At 44.1% G+C, this 27,824-nt stretch overlaps 1 protein-coding gene across 1 annotated transcript; it reads left to right on the forward strand.

Moving 5' to 3' along the window:
* Nucleotides 1–590: 590 nt before the first annotated feature.
* PI4K2A (phosphatidylinositol 4-kinase type 2 alpha) lies at nucleotides 591–27,296 on the forward strand. The gene is made up of 9 exons (NM_001100316.1): nucleotides 591–1,038; nucleotides 8,454–8,654; nucleotides 13,143–13,274; nucleotides 13,646–13,799; nucleotides 17,250–17,311; nucleotides 19,240–19,339; nucleotides 20,094–20,227; nucleotides 20,711–20,770; nucleotides 24,876–27,296. The coding sequence occupies exons 1-9, from the start codon at nucleotides 604–606 to the stop codon at nucleotides 25,035–25,037; spliced, it is 1,440 nt and encodes a 479-aa protein (NP_001093786.1). The 5' UTR covers nucleotides 591–603; the 3' UTR covers nucleotides 25,038–27,296.
* Nucleotides 27,297–27,824: the final 528 nt, after the last annotated feature.

A 27,824-nucleotide genomic window follows, 5' to 3' on the forward strand; every position in this document is an offset into this window, starting at 1 on the left:
AGAAGACTACACGTGGACATCACCAGATGGTCAACACCGAAATCAGATTGATTATATTCTTTGCAGCCAAAGATGGAGACCGTCTATACAGTCAGCAAAAACAAGACCGGGAGCTGACTGTGGCTCAGATCATGAACTCCTTATTGCCAAATTCAGACTTAAATTGAAGAAAGTGGGGGAAAACCACTAGACCATTCAGGTATGACCTAAATCAAATCCCCAAAGACTGTTGAGGTAGGCTCCTTTATTTGTTCGCTGACAAATAAGAGCCAGCAGTGCGAAGCTAAGGGCGGTGCCGGGCTGGAAGGGAAAGGGGGCGTGTCTGACCGGAGCTTGCTCCTGGAGCATGCGCAATCTTCAGAGAAGGTGACGGGCATAAAATGCGGAGGACGGGATTGTGTAGGCGTTGTTTTTGATTGGATACAGTCTGCGCGCTAGGGGTCGTGCCTACTCGTCGCCAAGTAAACAGGGAAGGTAGGGGCGGGGCCAAGGAAGCACTGGGACCTGGTTGGCCGAGAGAGGGTTGAGGGTTTCACGGATTGGTCCGGGGCAGGAACTCAGCTGTGTGGAGCGCACCGGGTCCCGGAGCCCGCGGCCTCAGGGATGGACGAGACGAGCCCACTCGTGTCCCCCGAGCGGGCGCAACCTCCGGACTATACCTTCCCGTCCGGCTCGAGCGCTCACTTTCCGCAGGTGCCGGGGGGCGCGGTCCGCGTGGCGGCGGCGGCCGGCCCGGTCTCCTCTCCGCCGGGCTCGCCAGGCCACGACCGGGAGCGGCAGCCACTGCTGGATCGGGCCCGGGGCGCGGCGGCCCAGGGTCAAACCCAAACCGTGGCGGCGCAGGCCCAAGCCCTGGCGGCCCAGGCCGCGGCGGCGGCGCATGCTGCGCAGGCCCACCGCGAGCGGAACGAGTTTCCGGAGGACCCGGAGTTCGAGGCGGTGGTGCGGCAGGCCGAGTTGGCCATCGAGCGTGGCATCTTCCCCGAGCGCATCTATCAGGGCTCCAGCGGAAGCTACTTCGTCAAGGACCCTCAGGGGGTGAGATCGGGCTGGGTACTGCGGCCGCCAGCTTCGGGGAGGGTGGACCTGTCCCGGGGAGTTTGAGGCTTTGCACAGTCAGAGGGAGAAGGGGTTTTGAAAGGCTGCGAAAGGAGAAAACTACCGTGCGGAGCTTCGTGGGCAGGATTTTGGAATGCCCCTGGGAACTGGAGATGGAGAAGCTCTGCGGAATGAAGAAATAAATCAGAACTTATTTGGTAGGGGAGGAGTAAGCGGAAAATGAAAAGAGGAAATTGACCAGATAGAGGCGAGGAGCCCTGCGGTGTGGTGGGGCAGTTGGCCTCTGGACAGAGACGTGCAGGGAGATGCTGCTTTCTAGTAGGTTCCTTAGCTTTAAACTACAGACATTTGTTCAGCTACTTACTTACTGATTTGAGCTTTGAGCCCGTCCTTTCTTTTTGGACCGAATCAGTGTTGTCACTGTTCATCCAGGCGCACCGGTGACCCATCAGGGGCTCTGATGGGTCCCTTCCAGCCTTCTCTGTTGTGGGGATGTCTTCTGCCACCGATCCAGGTCTCCTATTGACAGACGTTGCTGATTGAGTGGACTCATCAGTTTCATCTGTCTGGTTATTGCTCACTTCTGAGATATTGTTCAAATCCTTTTTTATTGTTGCTCAGTTTAGAGTGTAAAGTTTGAGAAACATGGGACTGTCAGTTACCTTTTACTTTCATTTCTCATCCAGGACTAGTGTTTTTCTCACTTTTATTTTGTCCCTTGTATGTGTTTAAAGGGGGATGAGGATGGGATGGGACATGGAGTGAGGAAGGCAGCTGAAAAGTGACATTTATTCTTTTGATTAGGGTTTCCGTGGTGTCTCAGTGGTAGAGAATCTGCCTGCCAATGTAGGGGACGCAGTTCCATCCCTGAGTTCCAGGAAGATCCCCTGGAGAAGGAAATGGCAAGCCACTTCAGTATTCTTGCCTGGAGAGTCCGGTGGACAGAGGAGCCTGATGGGCTACAGTCCACAGAGTTGCAAAAGAATCAGACACAACTTAGCGACTGAACAGCCCACCAACAGATCAAACTACAGGTGTCTTTGAAATATCAATGAGTCAAAAAAATTTCAAGTCTTCTATGTTCATGTTCTCAGGTGGGCCAGAATGACTTACTGGAAAAATATACTATTGTTATTAAACTGATGGAGATCAGAGTTCCCTCACATTTTCCCTACATCTGTCTTATGTGAACTCTTGAGATTGGTGGTGTGCTCTTTTGACAGGAGTGCTGAATGGCCAGGATGCACTGTGACTTGTAGTTCTTGGTTAGGATCATATTGGATCCAGTTATTCTCCCAGATGTTATCCTGGAATTATCACCAAGAACCAGAGAGCATTTCCACAATCAACTCAGTTACCACAAACGAGATGGGAAAAAGGTTTGAGAGTAAAGTTTTTCCAAATCTCTCAGATAAGGGAGTAGTGAGTTAAATCGAAAGCTCAAACAGGAACCATCGCTTCTAGAAGAAAAGAAAGATAGGGGGTCCTTGGGTTTAAATGTCAGGAAGATGTTCATCATTTTTTATTTAGGAACCAGACTGAAATCTAAGATATGAATGGTTTTTATTTTGTTGCTAGCTTGTTGGCTGAAGGGGCTAAGAGCAGGTGGAAGATTTTTGTTTTTCTTTCATGACACTGTTACAGCTGCACTGCAACACTGGAAGTGTGTTGGGTCAGCAGAGAAGTGATCTGATGCTCTGACAGGTGGGAGTAATGCGATCTCTCAGCTCCACCTGGCAGGTAAAGCACTGTCACCTTAGTACATAGCCCATGGAGAGTAGTAGACTATGGATATGTTTCTTGGTGACTTGCAGGATCTCAGTCTCCCAGATTTCCTGGCCACTGTCCTTTCTTAGATGGGAAGTCAAAATACATATGACCAAACAAAACTTATTAGTGTAACCATTCTGTTCCCACTGATGAAAATGTGGTTCAGAGCAGAGGATCACTTCCTAAATGCTGTGGTGGGTTACACTAGACCACAAACTAACTGTAGTTAGTTTTGTCATATTTAGCCCTGCTCCAAATGTGTTTATTTATTTTGTTTAGAAATACTTAGATAGTATTTACTGTATGCCAGGTACTCTTAATGTGCTTTACAGGGCTTCCCCGATGGCTCAGTGGTAAAGAATCCGCCTGCAATGCAGGAGACTCGGGTTTGATCCCTGGGCCGGAAAGATTCCCGGGAGAAGGAAATGGCAACCCACTCCAGTATCCTTGCCTGCAATGTCCCATGGATAGAGAAGCTTGACAGGCTACCGTCCATGTGGTCGCAAAGAGTCAGACACTACTGAGTGACTGAGCACACATACACAGATAAAAATAATGCATTAAAAAAAATAAAGTGCTTTACAAATAATAATTCACTTTATACTCGTAACACCTTCTGAGGTAGGTACTATCGTTGTCCCCACAGATGATGACACTGAGACACACAGTACAGCTAATTTGCCAGAGTCTCAAAGCTCTTAAATGGAAGGCAGGTTTCAGACCCAGGCAGACTGGCGCCAGAGTTCATGCTTCTAACTACCAGGTCCTGCTAGTTCAGAGTTAGTCATCTGAATCTCTGGTTTCTCTTTTCAGCTCCCATATTGGTTAGGACTAAATTTGGCTGTGTATGACAGACATTTTTAAATAATAATAACTTGAATAAAAGTACATTTGACTCTCATGAAAGAAGTCTCCAGACTGCTTGGAGCTGGCATGGCATTTTCCTTTATCCGGGAGACAGTATGAACAGTATGAGTCCATATGTCCAGCTGGTCAGCCATCCCTAGCATGTGGCTTCCACTTCATGAGCCAAGATGGGTGCTCAGACTACAGATATCTTGTCTGCTTTTCAGCCATTTGGAAGAAGGAGAGGAGGAGGAAGAGAATGCCCTCTCCCTGGAAGACACTTCCTAGAAGTTGGCACTAGACTGTTCTCCTTACATCCCATTGTCCAGAACTGAGCTTCAGTAGTGACTGGGAACTGGAGTCTTTATTTTGTCCAGCTAAAAATCAGGTACCTGTGCCCAAGGAATAAGAGGGAACAGAGATTGGGCGAACCAGCAGTTTCTGCCACAGGTACTTTTGGAGCTGGACAGTCTGAAAGGTTCTTGAAGATAACAGCCCTGATTTCATTTCCCGGTTGAGAGTGGTTTCTTCCTCAGAATGAGCAAGTACGGACCTGAAACAGTAAGATGGAAAATGCTGGATCAGAAGTCATGGTAGAATGCTCAGGTCACCCTCCTCACCTACATCCTTGTGTTTCAGGTCTCAGGCTGCTCACGAAAGTAGTTTTTGAGCATTTTCTGTTTTGAGTGGCTGGTAATACTAAGCATTCATATTGCCAAATCGTAGAACAGCATATGACTGACTAGTTTATTAGGACAAATAAATGAGATACCACATGTGAAAGCCCCTGGCCTAATTCCTGGTGCTTAGCAGGAGTTCAGAGTGTTTTGCTTATTTTTTAAGTCACATGCTGACTGACCCCTGGATTAGGCTTTCTTGGATACATGGCATTGAATAAAGCAAAAAGTAGTGTAATTCTAAAAGGATCCATTCCTATTTAGGATAGTAATTCATTAGACAATTGTAAGTGGTATTTGCAAAACAGTTTTATAGATACTTCTCACATGTCCTAGGAGCTTGGCCTTATATCAGTAATTTTCAGCCTTTTAAAAATACTTTCTTCACCAAGAGTTTGTCTTGAAAATAGTACAGTATTATTTTCCATTTTTCAAATATAAATTTATATTGTAATATTGAATGTGTTTCTTGTAGCCACCTGTGTCTTCCAGGAAATTTTGATGTCCTTACATTTGGTTGAGAATGCCACTAATAGCCAAATAAAGAATAAGGATCTCAGAGTAACTTTTCTTTAAATAATTTTATTTATTTATTTGGCTGTGCTAGGTCTTTGCTGCTGCACAGGCTTTTCTCTAGTTGTGGTGAGTGGGGGCTGAGGCTTCTCTTGTTGCAGAGTACGGGTTCTAGGGCTAGGGCTTCCGTAGTTGTAGCACGTGGGTTCTAGAGCACAGGCTTAGTGGTTGTGGTGCATGGGCTTAGTTGCCCCAAAGCAGGTGGAATCTTCCCAGACCAGGGATCGAATCCATTGTTTCCTGCATTGGCAGGCAGATTCTCTACCACTGAGCTACCAGGGAAGCCCCCAGAGTAACTTTTTTTATTACTTAAATGTGAAGATACAGTCGTGTTTATATACCATACATAGGTGTAGTTTGGAGACTTTTCAGCATCATCAACACACCATCTGTGATAGGGAGCTGTCCCAAGCCACAAGTTATAATCGATGAGGCAGGTTGGGTTGATAGCAGTGAACAGGAAAATAAATACAGGCTGAATCTCTTTTATTACATTCTATTTGGATCCCATCTTCTTTCAGGATCTCACATATTTGGAGTAGTCCATCCCTCTCTTTTGTAAGAGTTAACATGTAAATCAGGCTTCTCTACCTCAATAGTTAAGTCAAAAAGTGCTGTTTCCATCTAGCCTCTACAGAATACAGACTTACCTTTTTCACTCTCATTTCCTTATGAGTGTATAGCAGAGATTTCAAGAGGTTGCATGATGTGTGATATCGAAACAGATTGAATATTAAAGAAGATGTGAGAATACAGTTTTCTTCTACTGAGCTAAAGATTCGAGATTTGCAAAAATGTAAAACAATACCAGTCTTCTCACTAAAAATTGTTTTTTAAAATATAGTTATTTTTCAAAAAAACATGTCACATATATTAACATGTAATTGGTCTGTTTTTATGATTAGGTGAATTAAATAAATAGTTTCGACATTTTAATTTTAAGTTCTAATAACAGCAAATATAGATTTTGCCCATGTAAACAAAAGCTTTGGGGGTCTTTAATAGTTTTTAAAAGTTTAAAGGAATCCTGAAACCAGAAAGTTTGAGAACCATCCACTTTGTATTTACCAAACTTAAAAAAAACCCACCCAACTTCTCTTTTCCGTTATTTCTGCATGTTTCACTGTATGGTACGCGTGATGTGCTTGAGTTGCCTTAGATTGTAGTATAGCCTAGCCTCGCACACTGCTCCTTGGAGCTGCTGGATGGACACAGAGAACCCTTGGGTTTCAGGTTTCAGTAGTCGTGGGGCTGGCCCAGCCAAGCCCCGTCGTCACTGCCCTGTGCACTGTTCTTTTTATCCTGAACTTCGTGCATTTCTGCTCCTCCGGCTACCTGCATGTTAACCCGTTCCTTAAAAGGGATTTTAGTAAGTGAGTGTTAAGGGAGGGTGTTTTTTAAAATACTGACATCAAACTGAAGCTTTCTCCTACGTGTAAAAAGAAATTGAAAGTTTATTAAAAAAGAGAGAGAATATGGTGAAATGAATTAGGCAGTATTTTTTTCTTTCTCAACCAAATAATGGTGGGTGGTTTTAGAGTTTGTTTTCTATGAATTAGGAGAATATTCTTGAGTCTTCGGTAACACAGTTGATTATGTGATGTTAACATTAGCTTTAGAAATTAGGCCAGACGCTGCTTTATGTGTCTCTAGGAAACCCACAGAGTGCCGATACACTGTATTGCGCCAACTAGGTGAACTGAAGCAACTTCGCCCTGAAAGGGACTTGTCCCCCTTCTGTCTGAATGTCCTTCTGTTCCTCCATCCTTCCCGCCCCCCACTACCCCCCTATTTGTGCATGCCAGACATTATTATTTAATGAAACCCTTGTTACACTGAGAGAATCATGATGACTAATGCTTTTAGAGTCAATGAAATGCTTTCGGATTCTCCTTATGCTGGAAGGAAATTGAGAAGTTAGAGAGGTTGGTCTCTAAATGATGCTTGGCTGCAATCTTGGCCTTTAAGTTCTGCTCTTTTTTTGGCTGAGGGATCATGTGGCTTGAGGGATCTTAGGAACAGGAATCAAACCTGTGCTTCCTGCAGTGGAAGTTTGGAGTCCTAACCACTGGACCATCAGGGAATTCCCAAGTTCTGCTTTCTTTAAGTGGAAGTATTTAAGCCTCAGTCCTGGTATTTTTCAGCCCCGCTAGTAGTCTTGGTTTCCCTTTCACTGGGGACCAGCTTGCTGAACTCCACGTTGTACTTCAGTGAACCGGCTGGTGGGTTCTGGGATGGGCCTCAAGTTGTCCTGTGGTTTCACTGCCCAGGTTCCAGAGAGTTCTGGTAGAGTCAAAAGCCATTCTCTGCGAGCTGAGCCAGTTACTACTACTGCTGCTATGTGATTCAGAGCCCAGGGTTGTGGAGACAGAGAGGAAGATTGCCAAAACAGGCCTCTTCCTAGCCACTTTGGATAATAATGTAATTCTGAATGAACATATGCATTTGACTTTTTCCCGTGAATAAGTTTATCTTTAAGAATCAATTGATTTCTTTTGTACTTCTTTTCTCTTGCCTTCTTGCAAGGCTTCTTGAAGGGACTGGCCTCAAGATTGACCAGTTATTGTTTTAGACATATGCCTAGCTAGTTCCTAATATGAGTACTTACATATTGCAGGCAGATGAATGTATGGTTTTTGCTGTGACTGGCCATTCAGGAAATGACACCCACAGGAAAATGTCTTATGACCCAGACAAGCTTGAGTTGGCTGTGGGCTGAGGGGAGAGGGAGAGTCATATGATATTAAGATGAATCACTTGAATAGAATATTTACTTTACTTTTCTTCCTTTGAAAGTACCAGTTTGGGGACTGGAGGGAATGAGATAAATATAAAACAACCTAAGGTGACTGACTGGCTTGGGGAAGAAAGCCTTCAGGAGGGAAGGCCTTAGTTTCTAGATTGCAGCAGCATCCCATATGTATGAGGATCTTTGAGGATTAAGTTATTGTCTGCTAGAGAAGATGGATCTTAATCTTTATGGCCTCTCATGTCCTGATCTCTTGCTTATCAGAATTACTTAAAAGAACCCATACTAACCCGCTAGCAGACTCTTTTTCCTGCTGTGATTTTTCTCTTCCATTGCTCACTTAATTTGTCATTCCTAAACTTGTTATTTTAAGATGGGTGGGGGTAGTAAGGCTGATAGAGGAAGTCAGCCATTGATAAAAGAATTTTCTTAACCTCATTCCATAATACTTTACTGATTTCCTTTCAGTTGATACTTTCCTTAACTGATGCGGAGCAACAGTGAGTATTAATGTACCTTAGAAGTTGGGGTTTGATGGTGTTAAAATCTGTTGTACCATCGATACCAGATTGGCATCTTCTTTGGCCACAGCCCTTTCTGGCAGCGTTATTCTCAGCTGCGCATGTGCGCTGGTGTCTTCCCTTCAGGGGGAAGTGTCTAACTGTACACAGGGATTGTCTGCCTATGCCCTCTCATTTCCTTCTAGAGTCTTGCTGACCTGGTCTGTGAGCCACTGGCGTGAACTTGCCTTTCACCCCCTTTTCCTTTGGTCTCTGTAGAAGATCATCGCTGTGTTCAAACCCAAGAATGAAGAGCCATACGGGCAACTTAATCCTAAGTGGACCAAGTGGCTGCAGAAGCTGTGCTGCCCCTGCTGCTTTGGCCGTGACTGCCTTGTCCTCAACCAGGGCTACCTCTCGGAGGCGGGGGCCAGCCTGGTGGACCAAAAACTGGAACTCAACATCGTACCCCGCACAAAGGTCAGTGACCTGTCTTCCGGATGCCTTTCTGCCTGGCCAGAGTTTTCCTGGGCCTAAGCCCAGGTTAGTGGGACTGCTAGATCCAGTGAAGGGCTATTTTTACCCTGAGTCTAGGGTTCTTGGCCTTTTTTTTTTTTGGTGGGGAGTGGTATGTGCATGCTTATGGTTTGATCATCTGATGAAAGCTGTCCTGAGAAGGATACACATACATTTTTTGCATACAATTTCAGGAGGTTCCCTTCTGATACACATATATGGGCTCCCTGGGGCTTTGGATCCCAGGTAACCCCAAGCTGGTTAGAAACCTACCTACTTTTGTAGCTCACTCTGAGATTTCTGAGCCATTCCAGGATTTAGACAGTCTACAATGGACTAGCTGATTGTCAGCTAAGCACTAATGCAAGGTCTGGCAAGCAGGACTCTAGGGTTGGCTGAGGGTTAGTGTAAAGGTCTGGCCTGAACACCTACAGGAAACTGACAAGGAATTCTCATCACCCATCTTTATGCTATGGAATTCTGGTGCTTGTCTGAACATTACTAAATTGGGTTCCCAGATCTAGGCAAATCCACACTTAGAATGGATTTGTACATACCTTATATGTGTTGCAGACTTAGCTGAAATTCTAATGCAGGATCTGGACCATACCTCCCACCCTCTTTCAAAAACAGGCTTAAATAAAATTGATTCTAACAGTTTCAGAAAGTTTACTGATACTGGGTTAAGAACCACTCTGCTACAGGATGTCTCATGAAACCTTCCAAGGGTTCCAAGGCGAAGAAATCTTCTGGTCAGCATATGAACATCTAAGGATACGTCATCACTCATTTAATATACGACTCCCTGAGATTGAGTAACAACTTAAGGTGGAACTCTGGTCTGATGCCCTATGGCTGCAGGGCCATCTTTGTATCTCTCTCTGGGTCTTAATCTTCTTTGAAAATTGGATAAAAGCTATAAATTTTGTTCCCACAAAAAATATACATATTTGCAATTACTGTATATAATTTCAAGAGGATGGTTCATGGGCCAGTTGAAATCTACCCTTTGACCCATAGGAACTAGATTAAAAACCCCTGGCTGAGGTTTTCTTTGCAGGTTTAGATGGCAGACTGTGGGCAAAGAGCCTAATCAGCAGACAAGAGGTTCCCTTCAAATCTGTTTTTTCCTGTTTTCCCAGGGTATGTTACAAGAAAATGTGAGAGTTGTGGATGTTTAACTATGTTTGCTCCTTTGCCAAAAAACTTCAAATAAGCCAACTAGTTTGTAAGGAAGTAGAAATCAGGGAAAACTTCTTGAAATTTCCTTCTCTCATTCTCAGCACCTAGCAAAATACTATACTTCTAGTAAGTGTTCCTTAAATACCAGCTGAATCAGTGAATAGATATCAAACCATGAAAAAAGAACAGTAACAGAGATCCCCCAACCTCAGGCCAATGGAGTGAATGTTAGATATATTTGATTGTAGTTCCCGGCTCGTAGCTCCCATCTGACATCTAAGTCAGCCTGCCCTTGTGTAGTGCACTCCTTCCCTTTGAGCTTTCATTCTCTCTGTGTGCATAGAGTGAAGCAGCACCCTGAACATCTTATATGATGATGAATGCTCCTAAAATCTCCTGCCTAACCTGAAATCCTCCCACCAGGCCCCTCCTAGACTCTAGAAATCCTAAGTACTCCTTGCTCATCACGCTGTAATCTCCCTGCTTTGCTGAGTAAGTAGCAGACCACCCAGACCACCCAGACCACCTGTCTGTTTTGCCTGTGCTTCTCAGTGCAGTGCCTAAGAATCAGGGATCGAGTTCAAATTCTGGTGCTGCACCTCTTTATTGAGTGATCCCTGGGTGAGTGAGTTAAGACACTCCCGCATTCTCTCCCTTTCAGTTTCCTCACTATAAAAATAGGGATATAAAGAGTTTCTCCTTGGACTTCCCTGGTGGCGCAGTGGATGGGAATCCACCTGCCAGTGCGGGGGACATGGGTTTAATCCTTGGTCTGGGAAGACTCCACATGCTGCGGAGCAATTAAGCCCATGGCCACGACTTCTGAGCCTGCATTCTAGAGCCCGTAAGCCAGCACTCCTGAACCTGTATGCTACAACTGCTGAATCCCATGCACCCTAGAGCCTGTGCTTTGCAACAAGAGAAGCCACTGCGATAAGAAGCCCGAGCACTGCGAGGAAGAGTCGTCCTTACTCACTACAACTGGAGAAAGCCCAAGCGTGGCGGCGAAGACTCAGTGCAACCAAAATAATAAGTTAAAAAAAAAAAAAAAGAGTTCCTACTTGATAGGGTGGCCATTAATATTACACAAGATAATCCATGTGGAATATGTAGCCCAGCGCCTGGCACAGTGTAAACACTCCATACGTTTTAACCTGTGGTATTTTTATGACCATTCTAATCATTAATGCCATGCCCCACAATCCTGTTCTCCCCCATATCTAGTCTTCCTCTTTCCCTGTTAGAGAACTTTAATGAGGCCTGAGGGTCTTTTGCATCAAAAAGTCAGCAACAAAAAATCTTGTCTTCCGTGAGACTGAGATGAGACAGAACTTTGCAAGCTTAACATACATTTGCAAGCTTAACATAACAGCTGCTGGAGAATAGTAAGAGGAGATCTCAGTCTTTCCTGCCTCCCCACCCTTGTGACAGGATTCTATCCTGTTGATCACAGTATCTGTCACTATGGAAACGGGGCTTACAGTTGTGCTAGAGCTTCAAATAATAAGGCTCTAATTCTCACTTGATCACTATCTCTGCTCTCTGTTCCTACAAGGTTTCAGGTTATGAGAGTTTCATTAGTCATAGGGAAAGAGTGGTTAGTTACAAAAATTGATCAAAATAAATCTGATGAGGGAAAGTGTGGTATATGTCTTGAGAACAGGGTTTTCATCATAAAAACTGGCAAGATAGTCTTAAGAAAGCCTTTTTCCCCGTTTGTTCTTGTGCCGACGTTTCCAGATTTGTAAGGTAGAAAGTGCTAACCTATAATACATCTTGGCACATCTGTTTTCGGTACCATATTAAAACTGGGTGGATGGATGGGAGCAAGGGAATTACTTTATGCTATCTCTAAGGTTCAAGGGCAAAATTAGTTACTTGTAATGAATTTTACAAGGCTTAGGAAAAGAAAGAATTTTCTTATAAATTTTATTTTTGGTATTTATATACTAAAACTCAGTGCTGTCTGAAAGAAGCTTGTAACTCATTCATTCATTCACTTAGTGAATAGGCATATGCCGGGCACTCTTTTGTACTCGGGATGCTAATGTAAATAAGATGGTTCTCATCCACCCCACATTTCATTAGTTTTAAAAAATGGATAATCACGAGACAGTGGTTAAGTGTGATAACGGATGTCCAAATGGATTATGGATTATCGTGGTATTTCTGCAGTTTGACAATCAAGTGTAATATTGGTGTTCCATTAAAAAATTTTAAAAGGTAATGCATGCATCTAGTGCAAAAATTAGAAGGCACAAGAGATTAAACAAACCGCCCACTCTCATGGCTCAGCAGTTAGGCATTGGCCTGCAGTGCCGGAGACGCAGGAGACTTGGGTTTGATCCCTGGGTCAGGAAGCTCCCCTGGAGAAGGAAATGGCAACTCACTCCAGTAATCTTGCCTGGGAAATCCCATAGACAGAAGAGCCTGGTGGGCTACAGTCCATGGGGTCACAAAGAGCTGACACGGCTGAGCACACCCACATACCTAAACAAAGAAGAGTAATCCAGCTTCTCTCCCACCCCTGTCTTCTAGCCACTTGATTTCCTTCCTCAGAGGCAGATGTTATTACTAGTTTCTTGCTTAGTATTCCAGATATAGTCTATGTAAATACATAGCAATGCATTAAAAATTAAAACCAATTTTAACATTTCTTTAATTTTTAAATGTAAATTATTGCACACAGCATAGAATTCAACAGGAAGTAAAAAGGTATGGAATAAAGTGCAATTTATTTTTATCTGGAGAAAAAATAGATCCTGGACCATCTTCTCCTAACCCAGAAGCTAGCTGTAGTGTCAGCATAATTCATTTTAGATGCTATAACAACCCCTGAATTGCAGTGGTTAACACGATAGGAGTTTATCTCTTGCTCACATCAAGATCCATGTTAGTTAGGCAGCTCTCCTAGATCCACGTCACTTTATATAGCCACAAGAGATCTTGGATCCTTCCGTGATGTGGTTTTACCATCTCTGAGCCCTTCATTTCTTCCAGCTGCACAGATTGGGAAATGTGAACTAAGGATCATGGGAAATTTTAGGGGCCAGGCCTGAAAGTAATGTGCATACATCACTTTGTCAACATTGCATTGGCCTGAACTAGTCACAAACTGTCTCCTACCAGTTAGAAGTGCTGAGAAATGTATCCTTTCCACATGCTGAAGAGGAACAGTACTGGTGAGCATCTAGCTATTATTCTTTGCCATACTGGTATAGTTCCTTAAACTTCATTCTAACCTTGGTATCTCTTCTGTTTCCATTGTAGGTAGTATACCTGGCCAGTGAGACCTTCAACTATAGTGCCATTGACCGAGTGAAGTCCAGGGGCAAGCGGCTTGCGTTGGAGAAAGTGCCAAAAGTTGGACAGCGGTTTAATCGCATTGGGCTACCACCAAAGGTATAGACTGCGCCTAGTGGCACATCAAAGGTGGTGATTATAATGGCATAACCATCCAAGAGGTGAAGTAAGGTGTCTGCAGACTCGCCTTTGGACACTTGAATAGCCTGCCCTGAGGCACCAGTCTTATTCATTTCGTTGAGGGCCTAAGGTTTGAGGAGTAATTCTCCAGAGAATAGAGACTATAGCTTCCTTACTTTACTCCTCTGGACCATTTAACTGTGCCTTTTGAATTTGGATGAGCAATTACTGTCACCACCCTTTTCTAATATAAACTCTATAGGGCCTTAGTGGGTACCTGGCTTACTCCTGGGATCTTTGGACTTGGGCTATAGGGAAATACTTCTTCTGTTCTTCCTCTTTGGTTGCAGGTTGGTTCATTCCAGCTCTTTGTTGAAAGCTACAAAGATGCAGACTACTGGCTACGGCGTTTTGAAGCGGAACCCCTTCCTGAGAACACTAACAGGCAACTGCTCCTGCAGTTCGAGCGGTTGGTGGTCCTGGACTACATCATCCGCAACACTGGTGAGCAGCTGTGGGTGGTCCTGTGCCTGTGCCTGGCTGTGAGGAGCCACAGGGCAGACATGGAGATTGCTTGCAGAGCTTGGTATCAGAGTACCCTGTCAGGATGAGTTTTTAATAAGACAGAAGGGTTATACACATTGGAGAGGGTGCTGAAAATACTTTTTTCTAGACCAGCTTTGTCTAGGCACATCATGTGTAATTATCAGAGGCGGTGAGTACTTATGTTTCATCTTCGCCTCTCTCCCAGTCTCGTACAGAAGACACTTTGGCTCTTCTAAAGCAGCACAAAGAGTGCTCTCATCCTTGATCCCTAGTCATTCGTGGTAGCCTAGCCTAGTACAGGACAGTTTTGTCTTTAAATACCACATATAAGTGGACTCATATCTTCCCAGGTGGCGCTAGTGGTAAAGAGCCTACCTGCCAGTGGAGGAGATGTGAGAGGCCCTAGTTAGATCCCTGGGTCAGGAAGATCCCCTGGAGGAAGGCATGGCAACCCACTCCAATACCCTTGCCTGGAGAATCCCATGGACAGAGAAGCCTGTCAGGCTACAGTCCATACGGGGTCTCAAAGAGTCGAACACGACAGAAGCAACTTAGCATGCATGCATTCAAGTGGACTCATACAGTATTTTCATTCTGTGACTGGCTTAGTCACTTAGCATAATATCCTCAGAGTTCTTTAATATTGTAGGATGTGTCAGAATTTCTTTCCTTTTTAAGGTTGAATAATAGTCTATTGTATGTATATGCCTCATTTCACTCATCCATTCATCTGTAGACAGACACTTGGGTTGCTTCCACGTTTTATCTATTGTGAATAATTCTGCTGTGAACATGAGTGTACAAATATCTTTGAAACCCTGCTTTCAGTTCTTCTGGGTGTGTACCCAGAAGTAGAATTGCTATATCATATGGTAATTCTGTGTTTAGAACTTTGAGGAACCGCTATACTGTTTTCCATAGTATGGAAAACATTTTACAGCTGCATCGTTTTACATTCCCAAGAGCAGTGCACAAGAGTTCCTGTTTTTCCACATTTTCACCATCATTTGTTATATTCTGGGTCTATATATAAATACATGTGTATAGTAGCCATCCTAATGCTAATAGGTATGAGGTAGTATCTCATTGTAGTTTTGATTTGCATTTCACTGACGACTAGTGCGAGATCTAACCAGTCCATCCTAAAGGAGATCAGTCCTGGGTGTTCTTTGGAAGGACTAATGTTGAAGCTGAAACTCCAATACTTTGGCCACCTGATGTGAAGAGCTGACTCATTTGAAAAGACCCTGATGCTGGGAAGGATTGAGGGCAGGAGGAGAAGAGGACGACAGAGGATGAGATGGTTGGATGGCATCACCGACTCGATGGACATGGGTTTGGGTGGACTCCGGGAGTTGGTTGATAGACAGGGAGGCCTGGCGTGCTGTGGTTCATGGGGTCGCAAAGAGTCAGACATGACTGAGCGACTGAACTGAACTGAACTGAATGACTAGTGATGTTGAACATCTTTCCGTGTGCTTTTCCCATACGTGCTAAGTCGCTTCAATTGTGTCCAACTCTCTGAGACTGTATGGACCGTAGCCTGCTGATGGTTGTTCCATCCTTGTCCAACTTTGATTATATATGCAAAGGTTTATTTCTGAACTCTGTAATCTAGTCCATTGGTCTATCTCTGTGTCAGTACTACACTGTTTGATTACTATAGTTTTGTAGTAAGTTTTGTAATAAGTTTGTAAGTTTTGGGGGAAATGTGATTCCTCCAGCTTTACTCTTTTTCTGGATTGTTTTGGTTCTTTGGCGGTCCCTTGAGATTTCATATGAATTTTAGGATAGGTTTTTCTGTTTTTGCAAAAAACATCATTGGATTTTTATACAACTGCATTTAATCTCTAGATTAGTTCATCTTCAGTAGTATTGCTGTCTTAACAGTATTAAATCTTCCAATCTGTGAACATGAAGTATCTTACCATTTATTTATGTCTCTTTAATTTCTTTTAGCAATATTGTATAGTATTTATTATACAAGTCTTTTACCTCCTTAGTAAACTAGTTCCTAAGTGTTTTATTCTTTTTGATGATATTATAAATGGGTTTGTTTCTTAATTTCCATTTTGAATTGTTCATTGTTATTGAATAGAAATGCAGCTGATTTCTGAGGTTGACTTGGTATCCTGATCCTGACTTTTGCTGAGTTTATTTATTAGATCTAACAGTTTTTTGTAGAATCTTCAGGGTTTTCTGCATAAGAACATGTCATCTATAGAGATAATTTTACCTTTTCATTTCCAGTGTGGATGCTTTTTATTTCTTTTCTTGCATAATTGCATAGTTCTTTCAGTACTATGTTGAGTAGAAGTGGTAATATTGGGCATTTTTCCTTTGCACTAGATCTTAGAGGAAGAACTTTTAGTCTTTCAGTATTGAATATGATGTTTGGTCTGGATTTTTCATATATGACTTTTATTATTTTGAAGTACTAGTCTGGTGGTGACAAATTTTCTGTTTTGTTTGTCTGAAATTGTCTTTACTTCAGCTTCATTTTTGAAGGATATTTTTACTGTACATAGAATTTGAGATTAGCAATTATTTTCTTTCAGCAGTATTTAAAAAACGTTTCATTAATCTTCTTGCTCCCATGGCTTCTGTGGAGAAGGAAGTTGTCCATATGGTAGCTGTATTTTTCATTTCCTGAATTTCTATTTGATTCTTTTTTGTAGATTATTGTTTTCTGCTGATACTCTTATTTCTTAAACATATTAAGGATTTTATCTTGGACATTTCAGAGCTTATATCTTTATTTGGGGCTCCTGTAGACGTATTTGAATTTTCTGTTGTTTTCGTGTCATCTTGTCTCTTTGTATGCCTTGTTATTTTTAAGTGTCAGATATTGTATATCAAAAACTGTAGAATTATTTGGAGGTCAAGGATGTTGATATCAATCCTGTCTGGAAGAAGATATTTGCCTCTGGCAAGCTGCTGGGGTCATCAGAAACCTAGGATCACATTAATTTTAGGTATTGAGAAGAAATTCTGCTTACTTCCAAGGTGTTAGCCCTTTAGGTTTCAACACAGAGCATGGATGATCTACCAGGGTTTCCTCTCCCTTGCCAGTCACCAGGCCATAGTTTTGTCTCCCTAGCTCCCTGGGGCTGTTAGCATACTGTTCTACCTCTCAGCCTTGTAACTACCTCTTCCCAAATCAGCAGCAGGTGCTGTAAGAAAAAAGAAGCCACAAAGGGTGGACTCCCCTCTCTTGAGTCTTTTTCTCCCAGATCATGACAGTCTAATTCTTAAGGGTCTTATAAAATCTCCAGTGCCTTCAAGAAATTTTAAAACATTTTGTCTATAATAGTATGATTGGTTTCCATGTGTCAGAATGTCTAATTCACCACTACTGAATGTGGAAATCAACCGTTTTGTCTATTAACTTCATATTTTTGTTCACAGATCGAGGCAATGACAACTGGCTGATCAAATACGATTGTCCAATGGATAGTTCTAACTCTCGGGTAAGTGGTTACTCTGTATCCTTTTAAGGAGAGGATGAGGTGGGATATATGCATAATATGGAAGCACAGAATAGTATGATATTTAGGTCACGTAAGTTCAGAGGAATCAGGATAGCACACGTCTTTAAAATTGAGGTTAATATTTGGTAGTCGTTGTTCAGTTGCTAAGTCATGTCTGACTCTGCGACCCTGTGGACTGTAGCCAGCCAGGCTTCCCTGCCCTTCACTGTCTCCTGGAGTTTGCTCAAACTCGTGTCCATTGAGTCCATGATGCCATCCAACCATCTCATCCTCTGTCACCTCAATATGTTTTTTTAAGGAATATCCTGCTGATTGATTTTAAGAGAGACAGAAGGAAGAAAAGTTCAAGTAAATTTGGAACCTGTTGCATACTCTGACCTTCTTTGGAGATTCACATTGTATGGGAGCATAGTAAAGGTCTGAGAAATAATGCCTCAGTGCACCTGGTGATTTCATTTGGCCTGATGATTGCTAAACTTTGACCATGGAATACTTTTCTCACAAGACTACAGTTCCACAAAATATCAGTTTAGAAAAAGCTGCTTCCTACAACTTTTTCTACGCTCTCATTGCTTTTCTATTCCACCACGCTTCCCCTGTGCATTTTAAAAACTTAGCAGGAAGGCTGCCTGGAGAAGGAGAGGAAGATGGACTTTTATTCTTTTTAGTGTCTTCCCCTTCCAGTTTTATTGAGATATAACTGATATATAACTCTGTGCAAGTCTAACATGTGCATTGTGATGATTTGATGCCCATATATACTGCAAAATGTTTCCCACAGTAAGGTCAGTGCTTCTCAAATTCTGTACATCAGAATCATCTGACGAGCTTATTAAAAACAGTATAGATTCTACAAGCCTTTCCTCCATTAGATCTCGGGTAACACTGAGGATCTCACACTTTTAGTAAGGTATCCCAGAGGATTCTGATACAGGTATCCTGAGCCCACCTGCCCTGTTCTGTGGTGGCACTAGTTAGCCTGAGCGTGGAGCCAAGTACACAGTCATGGGAGGGTCTGACACGCGCTGTCCCAGGCAGCCTCTTGCACTCTCTCTGCACTTAGCTCTCGTCCTTTTCCTCTTAATGCTTCTGTGAAGCAGAGGAACAGAGTCCATTGTGCAAATGCAACCGGCTGTTATCATCCACGGTTCTAGTATCTTGCTGGAAAATGTCACCACCAGTGAAGTGGCCACTGAGTCAAAGGTCCACATGAAAGGACCTTGACTGACTTATAACTGATTTTTCTTCCTTTTTTTTAATGGGCTTCCTAGGTAGCTCAGCTGGTAAAGAATCCACCTGCAATGCAGGAAGAGACCCCGCTTCAATTCCTGGGTTGGGGAGTTCCCCTGGAGAAGGGATGGGCTACCCACTCCAGTATTTTTGGTTTTCCCTGGTGGCTCAGACAGTAAAGAATCCACTTGCAATGTGGAAGACCTGGGTTCAATCCCTGGGTTGGGAATATTCCCTGGAGGAGGGCATGGCAACCCACTCCAGTATTCTTGCCTACAAGATCCCATGGACAGAGGAGCCTGGTGGACTATAGTCCATAGCGTCGCAAAGAGTCAGACACAACTTTTTGTCATTTTTTTAGACTCTTAGGGTTCTCACTGCCTTTTCCTGTGAGGAATGGCTTATAGTTCTCTTTTGTTATTGTCATTTCCTGTGTTACCAAGGATTGTGACAACTTTTGAGGAACCTTTTCTAAGAGAAAGGGACTCTGAGAACCTTGAATTAGCCAAATCAAAGTGTCATAAATATAGTAAGTCCAGGTAACAATTTGGAAACCAGTTCAGAGATTGAGTAAGGACCGGTGCCTGAGCAGGTTGAGATGGGAGCCTTTGCTGCTACTTTAAAGCTCTGGAGGAAGGTGGGACTCCCTAAATATTTAGTCTTCCGTTGCTCTTCAGGACACAGACTGGGTGGTGGTGAAGGAGCCTGTTATCAAGGTGGCGGCCATAGATAATGGGCTGGCTTTCCCTTTGAAGCATCCTGACTCCTGGAGGGCATGTAAGTCTCAAGACCACTGTGGTCTGGCTCTTTTCCTGCTCTTTCTCAGTGTTCTTATCTGTGCAATGAAGAGAATAATACCTCTATCACAGGATTGTTCTAAGGACTAATGCAATAATGCCGCTCAGCCCCTGAGCACAATGGCTGGCACATGGCAACTATTCCACAGTGTAAACTTAGTATCCTTTCCCCATACATTATTCCCATCAGAAGCACAGAGCTGAGTTTTCACATCTCTATGTTGCATTTTTCTTAGTCTTTCTGAAGACTGTCTTATCGTAATTTATTCGATTTGTTTCTAAATATAAGCTGCTGTTCCTGTTCTGTCTTCCTTGTCGACATCCTGGAAACCAACCCCTGGCCCCATTATAACTGAGAAACCTTTAAAAAGAGAGAGATACAAGTAGGGGGTTACTAGTCCCTTTGCAGTACTTGTCTGTCTTTTGAGAAGGAGCGTCTCAATGTTTCAGTGGCAAGTACTGATAACTGCTTCTAGATAGGCTTGCATCTTGAAAAGTCATATAATGTCAGGGAAAGCGCACCGGCTCAGGGATTAGACAAACCTGGGTTTGAATCCCGGTTTCTCCACTTAACTGTTTAACCTTTAGGGTTAGCAACCCCTGTAACTTTAATTTTCTGTTGTATTTCAAATAAGAGGGATATCCAACTTTACCCGTGCTCTGATAGGTGGAGGACATAGATGGACAGGGACTTTTTCAACACTAGCTTTGATTTTGACTTTTCCTCTTTTCAGATCCTTTTTACTGGGCCTGGTTGCCCCAGGCCAAAGTCCCGTTCTCTCAGGAGATTAAAGATCTGATTCTTCCAAAGATATCAGACCCTAACTTCGTCAAGGACTTGGAGGAGGATCTGTATGAACTCTTCAAGGTTAGCCCTGGGAACCTTAGCCTTAAAACCATATGGAAGAAAGAATTCCAGCGGTTTTCCTAATTTGTCCTGATACAAGCCAAGATAGAATGGAAACATCCTCTGGCTTGTGTTAGCCAGTGGAGAGCAAGGTTTCCTCCCTGAGGACAGCGAGACCTAGTTTGGGTTGGTGTGGACAGTCGGCAGCTGGGTGGAGTCACACTGGTTCGTATCCTGTGTGTCACGTGGCTGCAGTGTGTCTACAGAGCTCTCATCCTCAGGTGGAGCCCCAGAGCCTGGAGTTCTTCAGAGACAACCATGAAACTGAGGACAAGATGGTTACTTGTTCTCTATTTTGCTGTCTGTGAAATAGGGAGTCATCGGGGTTGGGGTGAACATCACTAAGCCGCCTAAGCCTCCTGAGGGTTTTCTAGTTGGGGGAGGAAAATGGGTTCTTCTGAGGCATTCATGCAGGTTATATCTCCTTCTGCCCTTTTTTTGCAGAAAGATCCTGGTTTCGATAGGGGCCAGTTCCATAAGCAGATTGCTGTCATGCGGGGGCAGGTAAGCCTGGGACATCCTCCTGGTGTCATCCCCAGGATTTCTCTGAGAGGGTCATATGCTCATGTTGAGTGAGTGTGTAAAGGCCATATCTCACACCCATTTTAGTCTGTGCCATCCATGCTTGTGACTCTGTCTTAACACCTAAGAGGAAAGGTAGCCGTCCCAGATCTCCCACCTCTTCCATGGTATCAGGCATTTGGTGAAGTACCTACTATGTGCTTGGTTCTGTGCCACTTGCTTGATAGTTCATTGGTGGATTTAGCTGGTGGTCTGGGTCCTCAGGTTGCTCAAGGTAGCTGTAACCCCTGGTGGTTAAGAGCTAGGCTCTGGAGTCAGACTGCTGCTTCACCACTCCCCAGCACCATGGCCTTAGGCAGGAGCTTCTGCTTCCTTTTTATAAAGTAGGACAGTTACCCTACTTTGCAGAGTTGGTCAGAGAATCACATAAGATTATGTGTACCAAGTGTTTAGTAAAAACCATGCCTGGCACATGGTAAGCACTCAGATGCTGGCATGGTTATAATTTTTGTTGTTATAGTTACAAGCACATTATTTCTTCTTTCTCCCCTTCATCTTCAAAGGGAACCAAGGAAACCACCAAGGCATTGTTGATCTTCCATAGCAGAGCAAAGAACAGCTTGAAAATTGCTAAAAGCTCGAGGACACTGACATTCTGCATATCACTTTGAAGTCTTAAAGACAGCTGGAATAGCCTAGCAGTTAGGGCACAAACTGGTCAGGGTGTGTGATTTGAAGCCTGACTCTGCCATTTATTAGCTGTGAGGTCTCATTGAGTTACTTAATCTCTCCTCCTTTTAATTTCTCCACCTGTAACATGGGATTAATAACAGCACCTATCTCATAAGGTTATTATGAGATCAATGATTGAAAACAGTTGGAGTAGTGCTGGTATATTGAAGTACTCAATATGGGTTAGCTATTTTACTAGGGTTTTGTCTACAGCTCCTCACATCTTTTGGAGAAGGCAATGGCACCCACTCCAGTACTCTTGCCTGGAAAATTCCATGGATGGAGGAGCCTGGTGGGCTGCAGTCCATGGGGTCGCTAGGAGTCGGACATGACTGAACGACTTCACTTTCACTTTTCACTTTCATACATTGGAGAAGGAAATGGCAACCCACTCCAATGTTCTTGCCTGGAGAATTCCAGGGACGGGAGAGCCTGGTGGGCTGCCGTCTCTGGGGTCACACAGAGTTGGACACGACTGAAGCGACTTAGCAGCAGCAGCAGTCTCACATCTTTGAGGGACAGGAAGCTTTTCTCAGTCATAATTATCCAGTTAACCTCTTTCCTCCATTTAGCAAAAGGCTTCTGTTGAGGGCAACTCTTGAGCTTACCAAACCCGTTTTCTCTAGAAATGGGACAGACAGAGGATGTAATAGCTGTAGTTATTAGAGCTGCCTGAAGACCATAATGTGGTCTTCTACATTTCCCCAATAATGTAAAGGCCCAGTTAGGCTGGCAGAATTGTTGGAAATCTTAAAAGCCACGTGACGTACTCTGGTATTGTGAAACTCAGCATAAAGGAGCAAACTTCTTCTCTAGTTTGTGTAGATTGTACCTCTGTCCCTATTGTACTGTCTTCTCTAACCCCTTCCCAGTCTCTTGCAAACATAGCAACTTTCCTCTCATTATATTTAGTTAAGGCCATTATCTAGAGTGGCAAAAGGCAGAGGGGCGGGGGTTGAGAGAGAGACATTTTAGCTTTCTTTCCATCATGTGCTCTTAATGTCCTTTGAGAGTGGGTGGCATTTTACAACCTAGAGTGCCTACCTCTGAAACTGTCAGGATGAGTCATGGATGAGTGTCTAGCTCCTCCTCCTAGCACATGGGTAGAAGGAACGCACCACCTTCTATCTGCCTGAGCCGCAGTCATGGAGTGGACTGTACAGGGGCCTGGAGCCAAAGGGGAAGAATGGGGAACCCTGGAGAGATGGAGTCGGGTGATAGAGTTGTTACTCACCATAAAGGCTTCTAACCAGACGTGAGATAAAGAATGCAGGGTCTGAGGGAAAGCTTCTTTAGATAACATCTTCAAAGACAGTATTTCTTTTTTGGCATTATGTACCTGCTATAAATTTTTCTTCAACTTTTAAATTAGGAACATTTCAAACCTCAGTAAAGTTGAAAGAGGGGAGTCATCTAGACTCACCAGTCATTACATTTAATTAGCCACGTTTGCTTTATCTCATATCTCAAAATGTTATCTATCTGAATATTATCTATACATCTGTATAATTTTATCTCTTTTATAATTTGTCTCTCTCCCTAGATAGGTAGATGTAGCCACGTTTGCTTTATCTCATATCTCGAAATGTTATCTATCTGAATATTATCTATACATCTGTATAATTTTATCTCTTTTATAATTTGTCTCTCTCCCTAGATAGGTAGATTTTGTTTGTTTGCATCTGGCCAAATCTTTTGGAAGTAAGTTGTAAACAGTTTGACGTTTTACCCCAAAGATGTAAATGTACTTGAAAGGTGGCTTCTAACCTGAAGACCCAGCCAGAGAGATAGTAAAATCCTGTCATAAGCTGGATGGTCTCCTGCATGGTCTACTCTAATTCCATTTGAACCTCCTCTTAGTTCTCTGCCCTGATCTTGTACTCAAGGCTCTTTGAAGCAGTGTAGGGTGCTCACAAATACCAAGACAATGAATTTAAAAAGGAACTCATTACTGGTAGGATCTACTTCTGACCTCTGATCCAGGTGAACTCTGCCTCTTTGAGGGTAGCATTTGTAGGCCAAGGATCGTTATGGCTCAAGGCCTGTGTGTCTATGTGACTGGGGGCAGCCGCCCAGCCACCCCTCTCGTGTGTCTCCAGCCTGGCTGTGAAAATCTTCAGCATCCAACGGTTTAAAGGCTGTGGGAGGACCACTTCAGCTTTTGTTCTTTCCTATCAGAGAAGATACATGGTGGTGACTGTGATTGTGACAGGGGAAAGAAATGTGTTCCTCTGTTCACATGTCTGAAATATCTGTAAAATACAGACAAAAATTTGTGAGGAGCCAAACATACTGTGGTATCCTGGAACAGAAAAAGAACAGTACTGGAAAAGCTAGTGAAATCCAAGTCAAGTCTGGAGTGTGGTTAACACTCATGTTCCAATGTTGATTTCTTAGTGTTAGTAAAGGCACCATGGTTATAGAAGATGATCAAATTAGGAGAACTTGGGTAAATGGTACATATCTTTGTAACTTTTCTGTAGGTATAAAATTATTCTAAAGTAAAAATTTATTTAAAAAAAAGATGACAGCATGAGAGGTAGAGTTCAACTGAAATGGCTTTTATTTTTTAAATACATAGTCTTTGTAGGAAAATCAGAAAATAAGGATAAACTAAAATCACTCTATCTCTAGGTCACCTTTCTTGACCCAAAAATAATCACTGCCAACCTTTAAGACTTTTTTTCCTCTGTAGATAAGAAAATAGGATTTTAGAAAATAAAGGTGGGGATCACACTAATACTGGTTCCTTATCTCCTTTCTTTTCTGTCCAAGACATTGTGATCAGTTTTCCATGCCCGAAGAATATGTTTTTTAATTGCTTGTTTCTAATCCCTTAAATTATTAACTGATCCCGTACTCTCGGGCATTTATATAATTTTCAGTTGTAAACCATACTGCACTGTATAGACTGAAACTTAAGTGTTTTGTGCATGTCAGTGATCGTTCCCTTAATCCTTAAAAATGAAGTTGCTGAGTCAGAGGGCTTGTCCACTTCTAAGCCTTTATGGTCCACTTGCCTTTCTGAAAAACTGTTCCATGATCTGAACACTCCCCAACTCTGAGTCGGGGGATCTTCTGTATCTTTACTAACTAGACAGGCGAAAGAGGAGGTCTTTGTTTTCATTTGTGTTTTTTTTTCATTTGTATTTTTTAAAAAGGTAGAGAGGTTTCCATTTTCTGTGATTGCCCTCTTACATTCTTACTTTAGTAGATAGCCTATTGGTAGTTTTCCATTAGTGTCTGGTTTATTTTTGTATTGATTTACAGGAGCAGTCTGCCTGCAGGTCTCCCTTCGGAGGCAGACCAGGATGCCTAGGCACTGCTCTTACTGATCTCCTTTCCCCCCCTGCAGATCCTAAATTTGACCCAGGCCCTGAAAGACAACAAGTGTCCCCTGCACCTCGTCCAGATGCCACCTGTGATTGTTGAGACGGCCCGTTCCCACCAGCGATCTTCTAGCGAGTCCTACACACAGAGCTTTCAGAGTCGGAAGCCCTTCTTCTCCTGGTGGTAGCCCCAGAGACAGACAAAGGCATATTGTCTGAGACTTGGGCTGGGAGGAAGCCTGGGGAGCCGGTTGCAAGAAAGCCAGAGAAGCCGGTGGAGATCAGTGCTCTTAAGAGCCCTCCCTGTCTGCTCACCACTCCCTCCGAGCTTTCCCAGGCCCCGGGAGAAGCATGAGCAGAGGGACAGAGGTGCTGTGGACCCTCCTGAGCGCGGGGGAGGGCTGGCGCTCCATGCAAGCCGTCCGGATGGGGGGAAAGGAGCATCTCCTGGGGGCAGGCTGGGAAAGTCCCTTCCCTCCTGGACACCCTGCTCTGTTGCTATTCCTTGTTATATTCTGCATCAGAAAAAATACAAATACAAATTTCAGTACTAGTAGCAAAACCCAGGTAGAATCCCAGACCCTCTCATGGCAAAACCTCTGATCCAGACCTAAATGTGCATGGACCCAAACATCCAGGTGTCTCACAGTTCTTACTGTGCGGACCAAGGCAGCTGGGTGACTCGCAGTGCCAGGACAGACAGAAGCCACACTTCCCTTTTGTGTCTTGCCAAGTCTTCTTTCTGTCTTCCTCCCACCAGTGCAATAGGTTGACTCCAGACACGATTTTCACAGTGGGGGGACATCTGCTCTGGAACTCCCAGCAGTTTACAGCGATTGTCTACATCACCTCTGCTCCTTCCCTGCTGGGGACCCAGCCCCTCTAGGCCAGGACTGCAGGTTGCTTATCACTCAGGCAAAGACAGGAGGGAGGAAGTTACCTCCCCAGCATGGGAACATGATCCATACCACTAAGTATATGCTGGAAGCTGTGATGTTCTGTGGGTGGGCTTACCCCTGCCTTGCTCCCCTAGTCCTTGGCCTTGGCCAGAGACAACAGACTTTTCCAGTCTGCTGATTTATTCCTGTTGTTTTTGATGTTTTTTCTCAACTCTTTTGACTCGATAGGTTCAGTTCTGGGTTCTGGAGTGGCTCTCGATGAGGGTTCTAGGGTGGGTCTAGTTCATGAGAGGACAGGATATTAAGTCCTTGGGTTTCTTTGTGTGATACCACTGCTGCTGGGTGGAGGCAGCGAGACTCGTATTCTGCCTCCTAATTAGCAGCGTCCCTTTGCTCCCTGACTTCCTGTTCCAGGCCAGTTTTCCTATGGCTTCTAGAGAAAGGTGGGGCCCTAAGGAGAGAGGCGTTCCCACTGTCCCCAGTGCCCGCCCAGCCCAGTGTGCACCTCTTGCTTCCATGTCTCTTTCCGCTCAGCTCTCCCCCTTACCAGCTGTCCGAGCCCTTTCTACACCAAAGCAAAGAATGGCCTCAGTGGGGAGTACAGAGGTGCCACCCATGGCTATGGGGCAGCCCTGGACGGTTCAAGTTTCTGGCACCCTGCGATTGGTCAGTCAGCCTTGGAAAGAAACTATCTTGAAGGTTTGAAAACCAACCAAAGAAAAAGAGTGGGGACTGTTGCCGTGTGCCCTCTGCTTGCCTAGCTCCCGCTATTGCAGGAAGCGGAGTGGAGGTGTGCAGCCCTCTTGTCTGCTGGGCTGGTCCCCTTCTAGTACAGCCCCCAGGAGCCAGCTTACCCTGGGCTTCCACCCCGCCAACAGAAGTCTCTGGAGCTGGGTGTGCATGCCCTGTGGACAGAGGCGCTGCTCTCCGCCAGCCCCAGCCCTGACAATCCCATTGAGCTGACCTGGACTTTGGCCTTGGGGACCATGTTTGTGAGAACTTGGGAGCAGCAGGGCTCCCAGAGGCCGGAGGGGACCAGGGTATATTTAGCTCTCCACAGACATCTGTTTATAAATGTGTTGTTGAATTGCTCCACCTGGGGTGGAGAGGGCCTGAGCCGTCTAAAGGGCTGGTTGCTTCCCCCACCGAGCAGATCTTCACGTTGCCCTCAGCCAGACCAGCTCTGGGATGCAAAGGAAGTTGGGTCCAATGTAAGAGGGAGCTGGTCCCAGTCCTGGCAGGTGAAAGTACGGGGCATCCTTTCCTGGCCCACATCCGTTCTCCTTGAAGCCTGTACTCAGGTTGCCTTGAATGTGGACTTTGGGAGAGCCCGGGCCCTGAGTGCCAGGGCAGGCTTTTGGGTGGCCCTCATGAAGCTGCCCGGCCCAGCCCTCTGCCAGCCATCGGCCCATCTCCCAGTGTCAGGGAGTGGAGGCTGGGCTGTGAGAGTGCCGCTGCCTCTGTATTGTTCTTCTAATGCACTGTAGAAATTGTATATGTAATGTATTTAAATCAATGCAAATGTATGAATAACAAGTCCAATTCCGACCTTTTTTGTCTAGCTTTCTTTGGTGGAAAGAAGACAAGGTAGGATGCCTTTTTAAGGACAGAGAACCCTGTGTTGCCATGGAGTTGCCGAGATATGGCTCTTGAATCTGTTTTCCTCTAGTAGAGGAAGGTACAGGTTCTCATTTCCCAAAATATTGTTTTAACCCATTTGACACCAACACCTGACCTGAACCTACATTGATTGATGCAAAGCTGTTTATAATCATCATGTATCTTTCTTACCGTGAATATTTCTTGCAGAAATATTAGTGTTTTGTTTTGAGATGTTCCTCTGATAGGGATTTTACAGTTTTTGCAATGTCTGCTTTCTAAAAGCTGAAATAATTCTAAATTCCAAAATCATCTTTCCCCAAGGGGTTGGGATAAGGAATGTGGACTGGCTTTTCTTCTTGGCCACAAGAGGGCAGCCCTGCATCCCTGTCCACCTGAAGCGATTTGAACCCTGGTTCCTCTAAGTGAGGATAATCAAGCAGATAGGAGGGGCGAGAGGGAAGCTAAATGCTAATG

This window comes from Bos taurus, chromosome 26 (assembly GCF_002263795.3).
Source record: "Bos taurus isolate L1 Dominette 01449 registration number 42190680 breed Hereford chromosome 26, ARS-UCD2.0, whole genome shotgun sequence".
NCBI lineage: Eukaryota > Metazoa > Chordata > Mammalia > Artiodactyla > Bovidae > Bos > Bos taurus.

Excerpts from the sequence above, each read along its gene's own strand:
- PI4K2A (NM_001100316.1), top strand. The coding sequence starts at position 604 with ATGGACGAGACGAGCCCACTCGTGTCCCCCGAGCGGGCGCAACCTCCG. Across the intron at positions 13,275-13,645 it reads GCATTGGGCTACCACCAAAG|GTTGGTTCATTCCAGCTCTT; the intron begins GTATAGACTGCG and ends CTTTGGTTGCAG. Across the intron at positions 19,340-20,093 it reads TCCTGACTCCTGGAGGGCAT|ATCCTTTTTACTGGGCCTGG; the intron begins GTAAGTCTCAAG and ends TCCTCTTTTCAG.